We start from the raw sequence: 16,724 nt of genomic DNA on the forward strand, positions 1-16,724 counted from the left end.
AGATATATATGTTAGGGCTAGGGAAAATAACTGATTAATTGGCGATGCCGGCATTGATATTAGGTTAAAAGATAATAAATATTATTTGTATTATTATTATGTATTTGTATTATAGTAGTATTAATTTAACATTTAACAAAGTAACATTAATTAATATGATTTAATATTATTAATACAGGGTTCCCACGCTTCTTGAAAGTACTTGAATTTCAGACATATGGATTCAAGGTCTGGAAAGTACTTGAAAACTAACACAGGTCCTTGAAAGCGCTTGAATTACATTTGAAATCAGTTTTGTTTATGCTGCTATTTTTAAAATTGTCCGATATGTGCTTCTGTCAAAAACAGAACTAAACACGAGGGGGTTATCTGTTTGATCTCTGACCCAATCATGCGCAGCAGCGCAGAGTTGATTCTGTGCTTGCTTTATCTAATATATATATAGATTTAAGTAGCAAATGAGAATAAAATCAATGCATATATTTTGAGACAAAGGTCTTTATGATTTTCAGTTTTGTTTATGATAATTAAAGCAACGGTTTTTAAATAACGAAGGAATATGTAAATGTATGGTATTTGGGGTAAAAAGCATTCCCACTGTAGCGACTAAAGGCGCCGTGATTAACATAATTAATAGACTGCTGACTTTTCCATTTGTTGACATATGGTTAGATTCAGAAGTTAAATACCATATTATGTTGGATGTCCTTCTTGGAGATAATCACCATGTTTAGAATGAAACCATAATATTTAAAAACATGATATTAATAATGTTTACGCGCCGCACGCTTCACATGGATGATATATATCTATAGCACCAGGGCATGGTCGCATTAGAGTTAGTGAAGGGAGATGTAAAAGACTGGACATCGTGTTGGTTTCATATGGATTACTTTATTACTTAATATTTGTTGTCGATAAGACTTGCTTAGTTTAAAAGTAGATATGTCAAGATTTCTATAGAAATATCTCTCATATCTCTTTGTGGAGTATTTGTTGAGTTTCAGTTCATTTTAATGACGCATTTCTAAATGAAGATCACGCAGACCAAGGCTGCAGCCAGCGCACTCTGTTTGTTTTCTTTATTTTATAAATGCACAAAGTTTTCTTATTATGTGTATACAAATAAAAATAGACCCTTTACAGATTGTATTGATGTATTGCTCTTACCTGTATGATCAAAACTGAAAGTGCAGTTTAAGTTCTTTTCGGCGATATGCCACAAAACGTCCCGTGGGAACCCAGTCCCAAAGTCTATGGAGAAGCAGTGCTAATTAGGCTATCAGTCTCACTGCCGGGAAAGTGCAAATTTAATGGGATTTACACACAATCCTTCAGAAATAATTCTGATTTGCTGCAAAAAAAAAAAAAAAACTTATGATAATGTTGAAAAGAGCAGAGTATAATTTTATCAGGTTTCTTTTGATGAATAAAAAACTCAGAAGAACAGCATTTATCTGAAATAGAAAGCTTTGGTAAAATGATATCTTTATCATCTACCATATTTTTCGGATTATAAGTCGCACCTGAGTATAAGTCGCATCAGTCCAAAAATACGTCATGACGAGGAAAAAAACATATATAAGTCGCACTGGACTATAAGTCGCATTTATTTAGAACCAAGAACCAAGAGAAAACATTACCGTCTACAGCCACGAGAGGGCGATATATATATACTGCTCAGTGTAGGCTACAGGAGCACTGAGCAGCATCTCTGGCAGCATAGAGCGCCCTCTGGCAGCTGTAGACGGTAATGTTTTCTCTTGGTTCATTTCTCTCGGTTCATGTCAAATTAATTTTGATAAGTCGTACCTGACTATAAGTCGCAGGACCATCCAAACTATGAAAAAAAGTGCGTTTTATAGTCCGGAAAATACGGTATTTTCCAAAAAATAGACTAAAAATAGACTCTAAGCTTTTGAATGGTATAGGGTATAATGTTGCAAAAGCTTTTTGTTTCACATAAATGCTGATTTTTGGATCCTTCTATTCATCAAAGAATATGTACTCATGGAAATGTACTTGATCATCAGCAAATCAGCATATTAAGAATGATTTCTCAAGGATGTGACACCGAAGACTGGAGGAATGACGCTGAAAATTCAGCTGTGATCACAGGAATAAATTACATTTTACAATAAATTCAAATAGAAAACAGTAATTTTAAATAATAAAAATATTTCACGATATTACTTTTGCTTTACTTTGGATCAAATAAATGCAGGCTTGGTGAGCAGAAGAGACTTCTTTAAAAACATGAAATATCTTACTGTTGAAAAACTGTTGACTGGTAGTCTATATAGATTACAGAAATGTTATATTGTAATGTTTTATATTATATTGTAATGTTATATATGTGTGTGTGTGTGTGTGTGTGTGTGTGTGTAATTTCTGTCCCCCTCACTTCTGAAGAGATGTCTATATCCTGCACGTCTCTATTGAGTCAATGTGCAAATGTTTAACGTTGTTATTACAACATTTAACAGCTTTTTATATAAAAAAAAAAAGCTGAGACAAATTTTCAAAATTAGACATTCTTAATTTAAAAACTCTTTAAAAACCAGTGTAATGCATTTTTTTATCAATATTTCAGAAACTGCATTTGAATATTACCAGTATTGAATTTAATGGATTTCAGGTCCTTTAAACATGACTGTCTAAAACGGTTTAAATTTACAAAATCTACACATTCAAAACATCATTATTACTCTGACATTTCTTTATGTAAATATTAAGTGTAAGTGAAATGGTAAGTACAGTTAGGACTTTCACGATGTTATGTGCTGGGGGTGTGAATTTCAAAGGTGCTTGATTTAATAAAATGGTACTTTAAAAAGTTCTTGAAAGTCCTTGAATCTGGTGTCCATGAAAGAGTGGGAACCCTGTAATAATAATAATATTATCCAATATATTCTTGAAAGGATCTTTCCATTATTTTGATTCAGCTTTAATTTGATAAAAAGAATGTAATATTAGGTATAACTAAAATTAATTAGATAAATCTGTCACCTTTTCAAATTAAAATTTTTAGTTTATTTATGATCCTGATGCAAACTATGTAAATGATTTCACATACGGAAATTCAATTCAATTCAATTGTGGAAACCACAAACCTTCACATACAGATGTTTTCCACACTTCTACAGGGTAAATAAAATCTACATACCAGATCAGCATGTAGATGTGGGCAGTTGTGTTGATGTGCAACAGTACCATGACAATTTCAGAATTTTCAGCATTTGTTCCTAACCTGAATGTCCCATCTTATACTCTTCCTCGTTATAAAGAAATTCAACAATGTCAAATAATGTGGCACTGGAAAATCTGTTGGTTTTGTTGTTCTTTATCTTGTGCTTTTTTTGTCTCTGTATTCATACAGACTTAAAGCCACCATTCTCCCCGATCCCTTCGGTTCTCCCTCCCAGCCTTCCCTGGCCCGTCATCATCGGCATCCCCGCGGGAGTGGTCTTCATTTTGGGCACCATCCTACTCTGGTTCTGCCAGTCCAGGAAGCACTGTTCCTCAGGAGCTATAATCTCAGGACAGGCTTTACCCAATGGCCATCGACAGCCACCCAGAGAGCGGTCGCTCACGGGTGCCGATAAAGATTGCATCGGCTCTGTCTCCTGCGAGGAGTATTTGGCTCAGCAGCAACAACAGCTTCTGCTGGCCCAAGCTGCTCCCAAAGTCTTCCCAAAGATCTATTCAGACATTCACACACATACTCACTCGCACATGGACGGCAAAATTCACCAGCACCAACACATCCACTACCAATGTTAGCAAGTACTGAGGCCTTCATACTTACAGTGCTCTGGTTCCCTCTTCAAAGATCTCCTCAGTTTCTGATGCAATATTTTGTCACTAAAATAGGGCAGCGTGTTGGCCAGAATGGGCAAGGTCTTCCTCAAACGCACATTTCTGCTCAAAATCCAGAGAATGGAAAGACAGTTGAGCCACGTTGTTGCAATCAAACCAGTCCCTTACTCTGAATACCACAAGCATAAAGACATTATGAACAGTGAGGTGGAAAAGGGCAAGGCTAACAAACAAATGACAATATTTGATTCTGTTTTAAAATAGAGAAATGATTCACAGAAACATTGTTGACAGCAAACACTTTTGTATGTTTGTATGGGACAAAAGACACACATGTACTGTAACAGTTTATATCCTTTAAGACCGATTGAATACATGAGAGCGTATGTTCGTGTTGTTTTTGCGGGTATTGTCTACCTTTTTTTCACTTTAAGAAATGGTGTAGGTCCAGTCTAGTTTTCTGTCTAACTGTATCTTTAATGGAAAAAGAGAATATCTTTGAGCTCCCACTATATCGTAACTACAGATATGATGAGACTGTGGCATTGTATGTTCTGTCAAGGGTTCCTTGTGTTTTCATGAACTTTGTACTTTTATTTTCAGGCCCTGCTCTGAATAACCTGAGGTACCGCAATCCCATAGTTCCCATTTTTGTGAAAGGGGGGTTGTATTTTCATAAGCTTGACCACTATAATGAAGACTGTGTAAAATGCCTTTGACTGCTCATGTAATGGCTTCCATTTAATATTTACAGAAGTGAGTCAAGAGTTTCAAAAACAAACAATAGACTGAAACTCATTGTCCGTGCATGTGTTTACCATGATGTTCATGGTAAAAGTTCAATGCTGAAAGGACTGCGGGAATACAGGAATGCACTTAACCCAGACATCTGCTAGCTACTTCAGCATAAAAACATTCAGAAATTCATTGCCCGTTATTTTAAGAAAGTCAGCCAAAAGAAGAAGCATTGACAAACATTATCGATTCTTAAATATTTTATTTATTTGTAAGCAATGTTTTAATGGTTTGAATTGGGCATTATCTAGATGATTTAAACCAAATATGAGTATACATAGCATTGTCTTCCCTTAGCTGCAGTGTAAGCTACTGTATGTAGCATAGATCAAGTGTTAAATATTTAAATGTGCTGTTGAGAAAAAAAAAACACAACGGTTCTAATTTGTTATCTCTGTATGGACAATCTTGTACAGTCTGGCCTGTTTTTATGTTATAAAAATATGTTTGTCACATTGAAAAATTAAAATCATTTTATAATTATCATAAAATGATAAAGTTCTTGTTTACCAGGTATGAAATTGTGATTTAAATTTTTTATTGATGTCATGAAAATATCTGCTATTTCAAATCTTTATTTGTAATAACATAAAATTTGTCCAATTTTATACCTACGTCTTGAAGTGACCAGATTTTATTAGAACCTGGTATTTTCCTATCAGCTGTATTAAAGGGGTCATCGGAAGTTCATGATTCTCCAGGGTGTTAATGAAAAGTTTAACATGCTTTAGTTTAAATTTCTCAATGGTAGTGTAAAAAAACACCTTTTTACCCTTTCAAAATGAGCTTTGTTTTAAGCAATCCATTCTAGTCCATGTTGCTTTAAATGCTAATGAGCTCTGCTGACCCTGCCCTTCTCTTCTGTGGGGTGAAGAGCAGTACAGTTTGCTTTAGCTGTGAGACTTGCTTACTAGCACATATTAGGGAAAGTGATTTGCAAAGATTCATAAAACCCCCTTATACTCACTTCTGTAGATGAAGCTTGATAACGAATGATTCGAACGAACATAGACGCATTTACGCAGATTGGGGATCGGCACATTCTCTTCAAAACAAAAGTAACATTATTCTTCTGCATCTTCAGCGGTTCAGATGTCGGGAGTAAATGACGACTGCTATGTTCATTATTACATCCAGCAACAAAACACAAAACTTAAATCGCTTAATCGGAGATGTTCTTGTCTTTCCCTGCACTGGAGTTGACACAAAAGCTCACAGCTCAGGGCAGGTAGAAAGTAAGACAGCCTTGTCAATCAGTTATCGTGGGAAGGGCCTGTTCAGAATTACATCATTCTGACAGCCTGAGGGGATTTTAAAATGGGTATTTAAAAATAATTATAGGATGAATGTTTACAAACTTCCAACACCCATTTATGTTCAAACAACAACAAAAGTGAATTTTGCATCCGATGACCCCTTTAGATACACTGGCCACAAGAGCCACAACATTTAACCACCTGCATAATATTGTGTAGGTCCCCCTCATGCCACCAAAACAGCTCTGATGCATTGAGGCATTGACTCAGCAAGAACTCTGAATGTGTCTGATCCATGAATCTGTGGACATTAGCAGCATATCATTCAAGTCCTGCAAGTTGCAAGGTGGGATCTCCAAGGATCAAATTTGTTGGTCCAGCACATCCAACAGATGCGCTCAATCGGATTTAGATCTGGGAAATTTGGGGGCCAAGGAAACAACTCACACCATTCCTGAACAATTACTGCAGTGTGGCAGGGTGCATTTTCTGCTAAAAGACACCACTGCAAGGAATATCAGCAAAACACCGTTGCCATGAGGGGATGTACATGGCCATGAATGCCTGATCCCAAGGTTTCTTAGCAGAACATTTGATATATTGATATACATATATTTTGTTTTACGGTTTAACTCAAATAAAATAAATCCCCAGTGCAATCATACTCCCATTATTAACACAGTATAACTATAGTTTTTAAAATTAGATGACATTTGGCTAATAAAGACAATGGGTTTGCAATGCAATACGTTGTATGAGCATATTGTATGCATAAGATTAGAAAGGTTTTGGCGTAATCAGGAAGCTAAAATACCAGACAGCTACTAATTCTCAACCGCTTCGTTCTGCTCTCGCAGTTCTTCATGTATAGCAACGAGTGAGTGTCTTCGGTGAGACACAGAAACCTTGATTGCTTATAAGGCCAACACCTGGGAATACCTGGCTGTTTCTTTCAGAGAATGAACTCTCTGTTTGCGTTCCTCCTTTTTTCAAAAAGTCATAATGGCTCACTCAACAACAAAGCCGCAATTTGAAAGAGTGAAAAGAAAAAAAAGACACACCATCTGAAAACTGGTTGTCAGTGGTTTTCCTTAAACGTTTACCTTTCGTACAAAAAGAAAAATATGCAGAGAGCAAGAAGAAAAGAAGAAGAAAAAAAAAGTGTCTGTAAGATGGGACCGGAGCCAAAGCCTTTCAAATCTGCCACAAAACCATGACAAAAGCAGCTTAATCTTGGTGTTGTCTTTCTGCCTTTCTTTACACATCCTGCCAAGCTGCCTTAGAGGAAAATAATCTTTCTACAGCCCCACTGACATCATGAAAGCCCGGAATGAAATCAGGGTCATCAAAAACAAACACATGTGGGACATCTGTGCAAGTGTGTTAAAGGCATGATCGTTATGCTTTTCCAACCCCTACCTGTCCATCTTTTCCTTCAGACCACCTCTGAAGCCACAACATCTGAAATGCCTTGATCTATAACATAGATGCTCATCCAAGGTGAGACATTTGGGTTAAACACACCAACAATTAAACAGGAAGTTCCATAAAGCCATTCACATAGACAAAACCCTCTTTAGCGCCTTGAAAGAAACCAGACTATTCAGCGTGGTGGAAGTTCCGTCATTGTGTTCGGCAGGTGTTGCAACACATTGTTTGCATTAAATGTGAACAATCCAAGGGCATCCTCATCGTTGAACTTTCCTGTAATTATTCACAGGACTGCAGGTCATGACCACTCACATTGTGAAAACCTGTACAATTACAGTATCATTAAACACAGCTGTGGCAAGAATGAGTAGTTGATGACATATGACCAATTCATGACTGTGTTGATAACTAAAGATGAGTGGAAAAAGGTAGATTTTTTTGTTTAGTTTTGTTTTTAAACAAATGGTCTTTATTTCTTGGAAAAAGTGTGTTGTCCAGACCATAGCCTCAATAGTGATAGCCTATATAGAATCAAATACTAATCTAAAACTCTTTTTGTTGTCATTTCAGGCTAACGTACATATTTTTACAGTTTCTTTTTCACAAGAAAACTGGGTAACACTTTAGTATAGGCTCCAATTCTCACTAATAACTAGTTGCTTATTATTATTAACATATTGGCTGTTTATTAGTGCTTATAAAGTACTTATAATGCATGACATCCATAATCCTACCCAATACCCTAAAGTTAACAACTACCTATTGCTAACTATTACTAACTATTGATAAGCAGCAAATTAGGAGTTAATTGAGGCAAAAGTCATAGTTAATGGTTAGTTAATAGTGAGAATTGGACCTTAAAATAAAGCGTGACCAAAAACGTCTACTGTGTTTACTATGACTGAAAAGATGGTTAACTTTGTTTTGTTCAAAACAAATGAAAAGTAACTCCATTTCAAACGCAAAAGAGTAGGCTAATAAAATTCAATAAATTATACCTGCTTTGGCTAAGTGTTTCAATATGCTGGGTTCAGAAGCATGCAGCATAAATTAATTAATTACCGCTGAAAGCACAAAGACTCTCTGTTTTAACGTTGAACAATCACTTAAGTCAACTCTCGAACTGTTTTATTTATCTCACTGAAGCAGCACAACTCATTTGTACAGCCTGGGGCTGTACAAAGGAAGTGATTTATATTTTTCTCAGGCTGCATGACACAATGACAGCCTACCCGAGGGCTGAATTTCACTCTCGCTGTACAGGAAATTACTCAAATTCCCTCTGAAGCACAAGAGTTCAGGCACATTTCACGTGTACGATACTGTCTGTTCACACCTCAGCCCTCGTAGAGAGCTGAATGTCTTGACAAAACAGACATACTGTTGAATCGCTCTCCATTCACATACATCTATCACCTGCCAAGTTCTGGATGGAGCATGAAATTCCTAGAGAGAGAAAGAGAGTGAATGAAGAGTAGAGATGGATAACTTGAGAAACTAAAATCAATGTGTTATTTAATACTTATATTGATCAATTAATACCTAATACTACTAATAAAGTAAACAAGTAATTACTAATTATTGGAGTTATTAATAATGTTTTATATTTAATTTGTATTATTATTATTATTTTTTTCATAATCAGTTATTAATCACTGTTTTTATTGTTGATAAAAACTACAAAATGAAAAAAAAAAATGGCAAAAGCACATAACAAACGTAATAATGTTTAAAATTAAACTGAAAACATGAGAATAAAAGGTTATTTAAAATATTAATACATACTAATAAAAATAAATAATACCAAAAATAACACTGTTAGCAATTAATATAAATAATAAATAATTATTCATACATATATAAGTATTTATTTTTATTAATTAATATAAATAATTAATTAATAGACAATGTATTGCAATAATCTCTTCCCACATATAACAAACATATTTTAACCAAATATAATGGTGTTTTAAAGATGAATACCTTGGTGCATCTGCATACACACACAAAACAAAATTGTTATACCATAGTATGTTTTTGTTGGTGATATTAGCTGATGTGTAAACAGGATATAGTTGTTGCATGATGACTTTTCATGACTGATTTTGATAACATGACTGGTTATGGGTTGGCAGTTTCATTTCTTCTTCTTTTTCACTCTGTGCTTTTGTGTGGCATGTTTTTGAAGTTTTCACAATTTCCTCACTGTAACATTTCCTTACAGCTCATTTACTTTATAAATTAATCTCAATACTGCTTGATTATGTGTAATGAAAGTGTTTGCACACATTTTCAACTAGCAAAAAGTTACAAAAAGGTATTATGGTATCATCAAATTGTTAGAAGTATTTTATAAATAACATTATATTAATGCCTTGACCATTTGGATCCCTTAATCCTACACCTAAATGAATTGAGGTAAAAGTTGTAGTTAGCGGTTAGTTAAAATTGCGAATTGGACCTTAAAATGAAGTGTGACCCATTTTCATTTAATTGCAAGTGTCCAAAAACACTTGTATATTGTTTATTGTTTTAAATTGCATTATTTCCCTTTAATTTCAGTATTATTTTCACAAGATACTGTTATGCATACTATTAAAAAAATAAAAAAGAAAGAAAAAAATACACATACATAAACACTTCAAACGTATCACCTTGCTATGTTTTGTACTGTATATAGTAACATTCAGCTTGAAATATAAAATTATTTTGCATTTATACCTCTTTTTGTGTAATAAAAGTGTCTTTTAGTAGTACAATAAAATAATAAGCCAAGTAAAAGGTACTTCTGGTTCAATTGTCACACTGGAAAAGAAATGCTGAGCAATAAAACATTGCACATTGTGCTAAACAATTCAAAGAACATTTATATAATCTGCACAATATGCATAAAGTACTGCAAAAATAGTATGCATATCACTTTTGTGTTTGCTACTCCTGTGAGTCTTTTTCACACTGTTCCCTCACATTCACTGTCAGCTTTATTCTAATGGTGAAATTACACAACTGCATGTCTTTTAATGAAGCGCATAATGCATCCTCAAAATCTGTACAACACTATTATGCTACTGTTCAATCATGCCACCACTTTACCAAACTTTATAAGCCAAATATGTAACAAGGCATTCAATTATAGCCATTTCAGGGCAAGCTACGTTATAGTTGAAACGTTATGCCCGACCACTGCTTGAATTGTGGTTATGCAATGAAATGCACAAAACCACTACCATTTTAATCACCTTGAAAACTGACTATCCCAAATTTAGTGCTAAATAAGATGTGTATTATATTTGTTGAAAATCTGCATAATTTCAGTCCCAGAGATAGAGTTAGGGAGAGGTGAGCTCTCATGATGCATATGAATGGCTAATGAGTTCCAGTTGTGTGTGCCAATGTCTCAGATTAACCTATTATAACATACTGCACTACATACGTACAGGACCTTAAGCTCCCTCTATTAAAACTAAACATGCCACTTTAATAACAAGGCAAGCCTAATTGAGTTCTATCTTCATTATTTTTTTTTACTTTATCGAACTAGTGAAGAGCCCGTGCTTTTATTTATTTTTCTTTTTTTTCTTTTGCATTCCAAAGAGGTGAGCAGCCTGGAAACTTAACTGTCTCCAACAACTTTTTTTTTTTTTTTTCTGTTGTAGTAATTGTGGGAAGTGATTATTGTAAACACACACACGCTCACTCACAGTACCCCATATGAAAGTACACCACCACATCAGGAGAAAACAGCAACCAGATGTGCTTTTAGCTGAATGACTAGAGGAAGCACTGACTATTAGGGGTAGAGAGAGAAGAAGTTTAATATGAAGTGATGCGTAGTGCACAGCAAATCACTAGAACATTTCACATTTACTGTATGCACCATATACAACATGAACCATGTGTTCATGTGTATGTATGTCCATATATAATATAATTCCTATATATATATAATAGAATCCCTGTTGTTCAAACTTAAGAAGGAACAATGCACTCTCAGAAATAAAGGTACAAACGCTGTCACTGGGGCTATGCTTTTTCAAAAGGTACATATTTGTATCTTAAGGGTCTATTTTGGTACCTTAAAGGTACATATTAGTACTTAAAGTGTACATATTACAACCCAGTAGGTACAAAAGTGTACCTTTTGAAAAGGTACAGTCTCAGTGACAGCTTTTGTACCTTTATTTCTGAGAGTGTAGGTACATTTGTTTTAAAAGCATGATTCATTCATTTAGAATAAGAAACTATGTAACTGTTGGTTTAAATATGGAAATATGTTGTTACCTTACATTGCGGTTTAAAAAAAAATGTGTTTAATGTATCTTAATATCCTGTCCCCTTAAGATATTCACTTGAATCAAAGACAAACTTTTACCATAGGAGAGGAAGAATTGTATAAACTTGTTAAATCATCTAAACCAACAACATGTATGTTAGACCCTATACCATCTAAGCTCCTAAAAGAGGTGCTTCCAGAAGTCATAGATCCTCTTCTGACTATTATTAATTCCTCATTGTCATTAGGATATGTCCCCAAAACCTTCAAACTGGCTGTTATTAAGCGTCTCATCAAAAAACCACAACTTGACCCCAAAGAACTAGTTAATTATAGACCAATCTCGAATCTCCCTTTTCTGTCCAAGATACTAGAAAAGGTGGTATCCTCACAATTATATTCATTCTTAAAGAAAAATGGTATATGTGAGGATTTCCAGTCAGGATTTAGACCGTATCATAGTACTGAGACTGCTCTCCTTAGAGTTACAAATGATCTGCTCATCATCTGATCGTGGGTGTATCTCTCTATTAGTTTTATTGGATCTTAGTGCTGCGTTTGACACAATTGACCACAACATTCTTTTGCATAGACTTGAACACTTTGTTGGCATCAGTGGAAGTGCATTAGCATGGTTTAAATCGTACTTATATGACCGCCATCAGTTCGTAGCAGTGAATGAAGATGTATCCTATCGATCACAAGTGCAGTATGGAGTACCTCAAGGCTCAGTACTAGGGCCGCTACTCTTCACGCTTTATATGTTACCCTTGGGAGATATCATCAGGAAACATGGTGTTAGCTTTCACTGTTATGCTGATGATACTCAGCTCTATATTTCTTCGCAGCCCGGTGAAACACACCAATTTGAAAAACTAATGGATTGTATAGTCGATATAAAAAACTGGATTACGAGTAATTTCTTACTGCTAAATTCTGAAAAAACAGAGGTGTTAATTATAGGACCTAAAAACTCAGCTTGTAATAACCTAGAACACTGTCTAAGACTTGATGGTCAATTCTTCGTCATCAGTTAGGAACCTAGGTGTGCTATTTGACCGCAATCTTTCCTTAGAAAGCCACGTTTCTAGCATTTGTAAAACTGCATTTTTCCATCTCAAAAATATATCTAAATTACGGCCTATGCTCTCAATGTCAAATGCAGAAATGTTAATCCATGCATTTATGACCTCAAGGTTAGATTATTGTAATGCTTTATTGGGTGGTTGTTCTGCACGCTTAGTAAACAAACTACAGCTAGTCCAAAATGCAGCAGCAAGAGTTCTTACTAGAACCAGGAAGTATGACCATATTAGCCCGGTCCTGTCAACACTGCACTGGCTCCCTATCAAGCATCGTATAGATTTTAAAATATTGCTTATTACTTATAAAGCTCTGAATGGTTTAGCACCTCAGTGTTTGAATGAGCTCCTTTTACATTATAATCCTCTACGTCCGCTACGTTCTCAAAACTCAGGCAATTTGATAATACCTAGAATATCAAATATCAACTGCGGGTGGCAGATCCTTTTCCTATTTGGCGCCTAAACTCTGGAATAACCTACCTAACATTGTTCGGGAGGCAGACACACTCTTGCAGTTTAAAGCTAGATTAAAGACCCATCTCTTTAACCTGGCATACACATAACATACTAATATGCTTTTATTATCCAAATCCGTTAAAGGATTTTTAGGCTGCATTAATTAGGTAAACCGGAACCGGAAACACTTCCCATAACACCCTATGTACTTGCTACATCATTAGAAGAATGGCATCTATGCTAATATTTGTCTGTTTCTCTCTTGTTCCGAGGTTATCGTGGCCACCAGATCCAGTCTGTGTCCAGATCAGAGGGTCACTGCAGTCACCCGGATCCAGTACGTATCCAGACCAGATGCAGGATCAGCACCTAGAAAGGACCTCTACATCCCTGAAAGACAGCGGAGACCAGGACAACTAGAGCCCCAGATACAGATCCCCTGTAAAGACCTTGTCTCAGAGGAGCACCAGGACAAGACCACAGGAAACAGATGATTCTTCTGCACAATCTGACTTTGCTGCAGCCTGGAATTGAACTACTGGTTTCGTCTGGTCAGAGGAGAACTGGCCCCCCAACTGAGCCTGGTTTCTCCCAAGGTTTTTTTCTCCATTCTGTCACCGGACACTTCATCTACATCGATATCGTTGACTTGATTGCAAATAAATGCACAGACACTATTTAACTGAACAGAGATGACATAACTGAATCCAATGATGAACTGCCTTTAACTATCATTTTTGCATTATTGACACTGTTTTCCTAATGAATGTTGTTCAGTTGCTTTGACGCAATGTATTTTGTTTAAAGCGCTATATAAATAAAGGTGACTTTGACTTTGACTTTAAGGAGCTGTAATCAGCGTAATTGTGCCATCTTTATCAGCAGCTTGTGTAGATATGACACTGGTCCTTTGATCAGTTGAGGCCCTTAAGGTATAATATTATATATATATATATAGTATTTTCTTTCCCTTCAAATTTTACACTGTCATAGCTCTTCTGATTTACGGAGTGCTTAAGTGTTCATCTGCTCTAGATTTATAAGGACTGTTTTTTAGACAACATAAAATATTTGGAGTACCTGGAGGTGTTTGAAATTTGAAGGAGCTGGAACTTATTTAGCTCTTGCGGTTTTCCATTAGTAATAAGTGCTCTGGGACTACAGCAGGAAGGAGCAATGTAACTGTAAATATTCCTCATTTACTTGCTCCTCTATGCATTATGGCTAGTTTTCCAAATGTTACATTAGATTAGCCTATACACTGGCTATGAGGCCAGCAGGGAGTGACCAACATCAAGTCAAGTCAAGTCAAGTCACCTTTATTTATATAGCGCTTTAAACAAAATACATTGCGTCAAAGCAACTGAACAACATTCATTAGGAAATGAATCAAATGAATCAATCAAGTCAACGATATCGCTGTAGATGAAGTGACCCTAACTAAGCAAGCCAGAAGCGACAGCGGCAAGGAACCGAAACTCCATCGGTGACAGAATGGAGAAAAAAACCTTGGGAGAAACCAGGTTCAGTTGGGGGACCAGTTCTCCTCTGACCAGACGAAACCAGTAGTTCAATTCCAGGCTGCAGCAAAGTCAGATTGTGCAGAAGAATCATCTGTTTCCTGTGATCTTGTCCTGGTGCTCCTCTGAGACAAGGTCTTTACAGGGGATCTGTATCTGGGGCTCTAGTTGTCCTGGTCTCCGCTGTCTTTCAGGGATGTAGAGGTCCTTTCTAGGTGCTGATCCAGCATCTGGTCTGGATACGTACTGGATCCGGGTGACTGCAGTGACCCTCTGATCTGGACACAGACTGGATCTGGTGGCTACGGTGACCTCGGAATAAGAGAGAAACAGACAAATATTAGAGCAGATGCCATTCTTCTAATGATGTAGCAAGTACATAGGGTGTTATGGGAAGTGTTCCCGGTTCCGGTTTAACTAATTAATGCAGCCTAAAAATCCTTTAAAGGATTTGGATATTAAAAGCATATTAGTATGTTATGTGTGAGACAGGTTAAAGAGATGGGTCTTTAATCTAGATTTAAACTGCAAGATTGTGTCTGCCTCCCGAACAATGTTAGGTAGGTTATTCCAGAGTTTAGGCGCCAAATAGGAAAAGGATCTGCCGCCCGCAGTTGATTTTGATATTCTAGGTATTATCAAATTGCTTGAGTTTTGAGAACGTAGCGGACGTAGAGGATTATAATGTAAAAGGAGCTCATTCAAATACCGAGGTGCTAAACCATTCAGGGCTTTATAAATAATAAGCAATATTTTAAAATCTATACGATGTTTGATAGGGAGCCAGTGTAGTGTTGACAGGACCGGGCTAATATGGTCATACTTCCTGGTTCTAGTTGTTTACTAAGCTTGCAGAAAAACCACCCAATAAAGCATTACAATAATCTAACCTTGAGGTCATAAATGCATGGATTAACATTTCTGCATTTGACATTGAGAGCATAGGCCGTAATTTAGATATATTTTTGAGATGGAAAAATGCAGTTTTACAAATGCTAGAAACGTGGCTTTCTAAGGAAAGATTGCGATCAAATAGCACACCTAGGTTCCTAACTAATGACGAAGAATTGACAGCGCAACCATCAAGTCCTAGACAGTGTTCTAGGTTATTACAAACAGAGTTTTTAGGTCCTATAATTAACACCTCTGTTTTTTCAGAATTTAGCAGTAAGAAATTACTCGTCATCCAGTTTTTTTATATCGACTATGCATTTCGTTAGTGTTTCAAATTGGTGTGTTTCACCGGGCCGCGAAGAAATAATCAGTGCTATCAGCACATAATCAGCACATCAGTGCTGTTTGCCTAGTCAAACATTACTATTATTCAAACTTGTAGTTGAAGGTTTGTTCAAATGTTTAAAGCGATTGTTTACCCAGAAATGAAATTGTCATTTACTTTTCCTCTGTCAGGAGAAACGGGCTGGATTCAGTTGCGGGTTACACTGAGCTTTATTAAAAGCAGATAAGACAAGGCAGATGAGTATCGTTCCACAGTTTAGCTTGCTCGACAGCCGAATACCAGAGACATTAGCGCTGGAATCTTCTTGGAGTACTACTACTATTCGTGAGAACAAGAGACAGAGCAAAACAGCAAAAGACACTGGAGCCTGAAGACAATATGAGTACACAGACCAGCTCCTACTATTGGTAACAGTTACAACAGTCTGGCAATGGACAGAGAAACACAGGGAATTATAAAGGGAAGAAATTAGAAGAACATTGAGAACAGGTGGCGAAAAATTAAGGTTAACAACGGAGAAACAAGGAGGGCGGGGAAAACTCAAATCAAACAGGCAGACGCAGTGAGCCGTCAAACCATCAAAACACACATTCACAACCCCAAAAGGCAGGTGATTAGCCCCGAACCCTGACAGTACCCCCTCTCCCAGGAGTGTCACCCGACGCTCCAGAGAGGGGCCCACCTCGATGGGTTTGACAAGACAAACAGAAACAACCTTTAAGGACAGGACAAAACAGACAGGATAGCCCCTTCAGATGGCTGACAACTAGCAGGAGCATCCTCCGAGGGACTCGTCAGAAGCAGCAGACAGCTGGTCTGGTATGATCCCGTGGTCGCAACCTCTAGCAG

At 36.5% G+C, this 16,724-nt stretch overlaps 1 protein-coding gene across 1 annotated transcript in view; it reads left to right on the forward strand.

The window, feature by feature from the left end:
- Positions 1-5,898, forward strand: part of LOC132114010 (fibroblast growth factor receptor-like 1) — an 80,418-nt gene extending 74,520 nt beyond the window's left edge. The window contains exon 7 of the mRNA XM_059522118.1: positions 3,380-5,898. Within this exon, the coding sequence (XP_059378101.1) occupies positions 3,380-3,783 (404 nt within the window). The 3' untranslated portion in view covers positions 3,784-5,898. The remainder of the gene's footprint in view (positions 1-3,379) is intronic.
- The last annotated feature ends 10,826 nt before the right edge of the window (positions 5,899-16,724 follow it).

The sequence above is a fragment of the Carassius carassius genome, chromosome 33 (assembly GCF_963082965.1).
Source record: "Carassius carassius chromosome 33, fCarCar2.1, whole genome shotgun sequence".
Lineage (NCBI taxonomy): Eukaryota > Metazoa > Chordata > Actinopteri > Cypriniformes > Cyprinidae > Carassius > Carassius carassius.